Source organism: Xenopus laevis, chromosome 7S (assembly GCF_017654675.1).
Source record: "Xenopus laevis strain J_2021 chromosome 7S, Xenopus_laevis_v10.1, whole genome shotgun sequence".
Classification (NCBI taxonomy): domain Eukaryota; kingdom Metazoa; phylum Chordata; class Amphibia; order Anura; family Pipidae; genus Xenopus; species Xenopus laevis.
This window is the reverse complement of record NC_054384.1, coordinates 96973075-96980063: the sequence shown is the minus strand read 5'-3', so window position 1 is coordinate 96980063 and position 6989 is coordinate 96973075. Positions and strand designations below refer to the sequence as shown.

At 39.5% G+C, this 6989-nt stretch overlaps 1 protein-coding gene across 1 annotated transcript; it reads left to right on the top strand.

Moving 5' to 3' along the window:
• LOC108697779 (ATP-sensitive inward rectifier potassium channel 11) lies at positions 1 to 6624 on the top strand. Its single transcript, XM_018228152.2, has 2 exons — positions 1 to 316; positions 4667 to 6624. The coding sequence occupies exon 2, from the start codon at positions 4719 to 4721 to the stop codon at positions 5892 to 5894; it is 1176 nt and encodes a 391-aa protein (XP_018083641.1). The 5' UTR covers positions 1 to 316; positions 4667 to 4718; the 3' UTR covers positions 5895 to 6624.
• Positions 6625 to 6989: the final 365 nt, after the last annotated feature.

The following is a 6989-nucleotide window of genomic DNA, read 5'->3' as shown; positions in this document are numbered from 1 at the left end:
AGATCCCGGCAAGATAAGACATGGGTCAATATATAAAAACATCAAAGCGTGATGAGCCTGAATAATCATCCTGCCTCCATCAGACCTTTTCACACAATCTAGTCCCCCCTTTCTGGTATTGTTTGTCAGATTGGAACAGCCCAGTTCACCAGCCAATCAGAGGGCACAGCTACAGAAGCCTCATCCACCTCCTATTGAATTGAATGCATCCTGCTTACAGACAGGAAACACAAAGCTGTACCATCTTCCCTCTTGGATAGGGGAAAGGCTTCCAGAAACACACCGGTAGCCTGAACAGGTGAATGGAATAATCAAGGTAAGCTTATTCTGTACATAACTGACCTGGGGAACACTTATATCCATAGGCAAACTTCCATCCTACAGCACAGGCTTATAATCATTTCAGATAGGGAGGCCTGGAACATGTTGTGCCTTATTTATTAGCTGGGGTGCATAATATATTTTTGTATTACGAGAAAGCAATACATATATATATATATATATATATATATATATATATATATATATATATATATATATATATTTTGGCAGTGGTGTATCCATTGAATCCTGTAACCAGCAGAGCTGTCCCTGGTGCTGAAAGGAGTCAAACTGCATGCACAACCAGAAACCCGAGCTGCACTGTTTATCTGACTGCAGAGAGAAAGAGAGAGATAGCCGGACATTGTGTTAGTGATACTGATTCCTGCCACCTGACAGGTGATCTTTTTCCTTTTCCAGGCTGCTCTACAGCTTTACTAGTAAATGAATAATCCCAGTTTGGGGCCAGTTAAGCTGTGTGCTCAAAAGTGATATTTAATTCATACAGTAGATCAGCGTAGTTGGTCTAAAACAGCATACCTCACAGCATTTTGGAAATAGAAAGAGGGACAAAAAGATTTGCAGGTGATTTTTTATTTTTTTTTTGTGTCCACACCCCCTTATTACAAAATGTGGCAGGTTATGAAACTTTGAACACATTTCTGTGGTTTTTATGTGTTATTAAAGTTTTTCTAATGCAGGTGAATTGCCCTTTAAGATGCAAGTCACAGTTTCCCCAAGAGACCTGCTTATCTTAAATTGTTACAATTACCTTAAATTGTTACAAAAGTATCTTAATCAACCTGCCATGTATTCTGGGTTCTCTGCCAAAAGCCAATTAACTTTGTATCATTTTCTGGCTGTTCAGTGCAGGAGATCAAAGAGAAAGTCAGGACATTTCAGTAATAATCCGGAACTGCAGGCTGAGCTGTCAAAATTAGGACTGTCCTGCAAACAACGAGACAGTTGGAAGGTATGAAACAGGGATAGGCTGTTTGCCAGTTACAGCAATGGATGTTTTTTTTATTAAATGTAGAGCAGTAGGTTGGAGATTACCAAAACGTAGTACAAACATAGATCATCTTTTCCATGATTTTTAACTAGCTATTGCTATCAATCAATTTTGTTAATAGGTTTAGAATCAATCATTGTCTGTGGCTGTTGTGTTTCTACTGAGACATCACCAAAGTTTTGAATATTATACCTGTTGCCGTTTAATTTAATATTGGTTTTGAAACCCATGTGGGTCTGGGACAGTTCCCCCAATACAAATCCAACATTTTTGTAGCATGTTTTCCCGGCATAGCTCTATTATAGAGGATGGGATGAAGTGGGATTAGAGGAGACAAAGGGTAAATTGCATAATTTAACCACCGTCTGTTATATTTGAAGGCTTTTTTTGCTGTTTATTACAGTGGGCTTTAAGAAATATGTTGAAAAATGACAAATTTACCAAATTACATCCATTGCGTTTCTATGGAGCTTTTATGCAATTTGTATGATTCGAGCACATCCTATCAAATCTTTGGAACATTCTCAGTCTGTAAAAATGGGTGGAGGGTGATTTTTTTTGTTTGGGTAGGCTAAGTCTAATGTTACTTAAACAGTTTCTTCACCTTCCGCTGGTGGGAAAGCAGCTGATTCAGTCCCATATCATAAGCATTAGCAAAAGTTGTAATTCACCTGTCTGAGCACACAGGGTGTATTTTTATCTAAACATGCACTACAATCTGAAATCTGCCTCATACATGGGCTGACTTAAGCGATACTAACTCTTTTTTTTTTTTTAAATAAGTACAATAAATAGGACTTGTGCCAAACATAATTGTTGGTCTTTGATGCTGCATGGTTAAGTACAAAGTAATTTTTTACTTGACATGGACAAAGCCCGGACTATTTTAAAAATAATATTCATAGCACTATCTTATCAAAATTATAGAAAAAGGTGAGTTTATCCACATTACTGGAAATCAGGGCTAATAATTGGTTTATTTAACATTAAAGTATGTTTATTGGTCTACTTTCACATAAAACACATGGAATATGGTAACAGCCATTTATGGGAGATCTTATACATAGAAATTATAATGCACAGATATATTTTTGGGAAAATGGTAAAAACGTTAAATATGGGAAGCAGTTGAAAACAATCTTTGTTTATGGTGAACAATCTAAATACAGCAGAACTGAAATAAGTGTTTTGTAGGTGAACAATTCCCACATACCAGACAAGCAGGTGGAGGATCAGCAGCTACTTTGGGGTAAATTTATCAAAGAGTGAAGTTCCGCCACTAGAGTGAAATTCCGCAGCTCACAATTCATTTCTATGGGATTTTGAAAGGCATATTTATCAATGGGTGAAAGGGAAAGTTCACCCTTTGATAAATACGCCTTTAAAAATCCCATAGAAATGAATGGAAAGTGGCGGAATTTCACTCTAGTGGCGGAACTTCACTATTAACTTCACTCTTTGATAAATATACCCCTTTGTCTCTTGGCCTTGATCCCCAACACAAACAACCATCATGTTGTAAAGCTCAATCTCACCTACTCCCTAACTGTGCTTGGCACTCCGCTCATAAACTTTCCCATAAGAAATTTTCAGTGCAAAATCTCATGATGACATCACTGAAGCCACCAAGTAGGGATCTTTTTCTAAAGACATTAGTCAGTAGTACCATCTGAAAAACCGGAGGTCTCGAGTATTCTGGATAACAGGTCCCATTCCTGTACATTCATTAGTTCAATAATAGCATTGAAAGCATTGCTGGTTCTGACTGTATGTACCTTTAAACCAGGGATCCCCAACCTTTTTTTACCCATGAGCCACATTCAAATGTAAAAAGAGTTGGGGAGTAACACAAACATGAAAAAGTCCCTTGGGTGCCAAATAAGGGCTGTGATTGGCTATTTGGTAGCCCCTATGTGGACCGACAGGAGGCTCTACTTGGTACTATACTTAGGTTTTATGCAATTTAAACATGCTTTCAAGCTTGGAATTCGAAAATAAGCACCTGCTTTGAGAACCCTGAGAGCAACATCCAAGGGGTTGGAGAGCAACATGTTGCTCACGAGCTACTGGTTGGGGATCAAAGTTTAAACCATTGTAATGGTAGTTAGTTCCCCTACAGCCCAGACCCTAGTCCCCACATTTGGTCAGAAGTTTGTAAAAAATGCATGTGTTTAAAAGAATGCAGGTGTGTAGTGTGATAAAGAAGGAAACTTGATGTTTTAACAAATTTGAGGAAAGAACAAATCCTTGCCAAATGTGATTGTTAACAAATAGGGAGAAATGTAAAAATTAATGAAATAAATTTCAAGACATAACTAGTTTCTCTGTGTTTTCACAGTAGTAAATACCGCACAAAAACATAATATGTCCAACGCCTGAGCTTAAAGACTCAACTGACCAAATATTTATGTTACTTTCATTTAAAGAGAAAGTGGCATAACTAAAACCCAATGGACCTCCCATCTCCATCTAACCATGTCTTCAGTTACCTACTCCTATGTCCTCTATCCACCTCTATTTGTCATTCCCTAAATCAGTCATCCTCAACCAGTGGCTCATGAGCAGCATGCTGCTGTCCAACCCCTTGGCTGTTGGCCCAATGGCCTCAAAGCAGGTGTTTATTTTTTTAAATTCCAGGCAAGTTTTAATTGCATAAAACCAGGTGTACTGCCAAACAGAGCCTCCTGGAGGCTGCCAGTCCACATAGGGACTACCAAATAACTGCTCAAAACCCTTATTTGGAACCCCTATGGAATTTTTTTCATGCTTGTGTTGCTCTCCAACTCTTTTAATATTTGAATGTGGCTCATGTAAAAAAAGGTTGAGGACCCCTGCTCTAGATCATGTATTGGCTCCTTCCCATTATTCTTTAGTAATGACAGATCCTCTGAGATCCTAAACCTGATTTACCATTAAGACCCCAACAATAGATAACAAATCTGCAAGAAAATGAGTGCAACTCCAAAGGGAGGTATAATTGCATTTTCAGGACCAAAATTATCACTTATTGACCTTGAGGAGGATGACATTTTTTTGGGGTGAAACATGTTGGCTCTTCTGTCATTTAATAAGTATTATTTTTAAATAGTGTGAAATTCAACATATACTTATCGGTAGTGGTGGAGGTAGCATGGCAGCTTCTTAATAATAAATGATAAAATAATAAAAAATAATAAATATGCAGATTATTAAGACTCTCTGCATAGAATAGCCTAACCTCGAAGAAAGCAAACACATATATTTGTTTACCCTGTCATGATACAATTCTGATATCTGGCTATCTGGAATTCTTTGCTATTTCTATCTCATTATCTATTTCCTTTATTTCCACAGGCAACGTGATGTTTATGAGTGACGACAGCTGAATAATTTCCTTCATACCAAGATGCTAGCCAGGAAAGGACTTCTTCCTGACGAGTTCCTAATCACTCGCCTGGCAGAAGAAGGGGCTTCCCATTCCCAGTACAGACCCAAAACCAGAAGAGCACGTTTTGTGGGGAAAAATGGAGCCTGCAATGTGGCCCATAAGAACATTCGTGAGCAAGGACGATTCCTCCAAGATGTCTTCACAACCATGGTGGATCTTAAATGGCATCACAGTTTGCTTATCTTCACAATGACATTTATTTGCAGTTGGATGCTGTTTGCTATGGCTTGGTGGCTAATAGCTTTTGCCCATGGTGACCTTGGCCCAAAACGTGGCTCTTTTGTGCCTTGCGTAACTAACATCCAGTCTTTTACTTCAGCCTTCCTCTTCTCCATTGAAGTTCAAGTTACTATCGGATTCGGAGGCCGAATGGTGACTGAGCAGTGTCCTTTGGCCATAACAGTGCTCATTATACAAAATATATCTGGGTTAATCATCAATGCAGTCATGTTGGGATGTATTTTTATGAAAACCGCTCAAGCCAACCGCCGGGCAGAAACATTGATTTTTAGCAAACATGCTGTTATAGCCTGTCGTGATGGGAAGTACCGCTTTATGTTCCGTGTGGGTGACTTGAGGAAAAGCATGATTATCAGTGCTTCCATCAAAATCCAAATTGTGAAGAAGACCACAACGGAAGAAGGAGAAGTCATTCCTATTTCCCAGGTCGACATCCAAGTGGAAAACCCTGTAGGGACTAATTCCATCTTCTTGGTATCCCCGCTGATTGTTAGCCACACCATTGATGAAAGAAGCCCACTATATCCCTTTTCAGCTTATGATCTTTGCAATGGAGATCTGGAGGTGGTGGCAATTCTGGAAGGTGTGGTGGAGACAACAGGTATCACTACCCAGGCAAGAACATCCTACTTACCAGATGAAATCCTTTGGGGCCGCCGGTTTGTTCCCATTGTCACAGAAGAAGAAGGCAGGTACTCGGTAGACTATTCCAAGTTTGGAAAAACTGTCAAGGTGCATGGGCCCCTATGCAGCCCCAAAGACCTAGCTGAAGGTAGATATTGTGCACTGCCTAGAAATGAACAACATTCAAAGCCAAAGAAAAGAAGAGGTGAAAGTCATGGAGCTGCCAGGAAAATTGTTGCAGAAAATCAACCTAGCGATTCAGATTCTTAATACTTAAGATGCTATATTGTCCTGTACAGTGTCTAAGTTACACAGTTATGCCCTGCCTGTGGCCATTTACCCTTCTCCTGAAAGGCTGCATATTGGACATTCCTTGCAATGTTATTTAATGAAAAAGGTTAATATTTTCACATACTCATCCAGTCCATCCATGCAAGTGCAACATTGATGTTGAAGCAAAGCAAATGGACAACATTGCCTCAGGTGTGCTCAGTCTCTACATGAGTACAGCTCACATTGGTGCCTCATTCATAAGGAAGTGACAAGTATCCATTCATTACATGGCATTTAATATTGCCTAGTAAACCCTAGGCAATATTCATGGGGACAAAAGTAGCTGACTGCAAGGGTCCAAGGGCAGATCATTTGCAAATAGTGAATTGATGCATATCAGATATCAATGTGCAGTATTTAACTCCTTGTCTGCTGTGCCTCTTTGCCGTGCCACCTGTTGTTTAGAAGCATAGATCGAAGAGCAACCTTAGGATTCATAGATCCTACAAACTATTATTAGCAGCATCATTTATAAAAAGGCTTTAAAATATCTGAAATCTATATTTTGCTATTCTTGCTTACAGGAGCATTGGGTTTGGATAAGGCTGGACAGCTGGGGCAAAAGAAGGAGGCTGGAGCTCCAATTGAGTATAAAAACCTTTAAAGGGATACTGTTGTGGGAAAAAATGCTCCAGCAGAATTTTGCAATGAAATCCATTTCTTAAAAGAGCAAACATATCTTTTTATATTTAATTTTGAAATCCAACACGGGGCTAGACATAGTTTCCCACCTGCCCCCAGTCATGTGACTTGTGCTCTGATAAACTTCAGTCACTCTTTACTGCTGTACTGCAAGTTGGAGTGATATCACCCGCTCCCTTCCCCCCCCCAGCAGTCTAATAACAGAACAATGGGAAGGTAACCAGAAAGCAGCTCCCTAACACAAGATAACAGCTCCCTGGTAGATATAAGAACAGCACTCAATAGTAAAATCCAGGTCCCACTGCGACACATTCAGTTACATTGAGTAGGAGAAACAACAGCCTGCCAGAAAGCAGTTCCATCCTAAAGTGCTGGCTCTTTCTGAAAGCA

Coding starts and splice junctions, on each gene's coding strand:
- LOC108697779 (XM_018228152.2), top strand. CDS start 4,719: ATGCTAGCCAGGAAAGGACTTCTTCCTGACGAGTTCCTAATCACTCGC.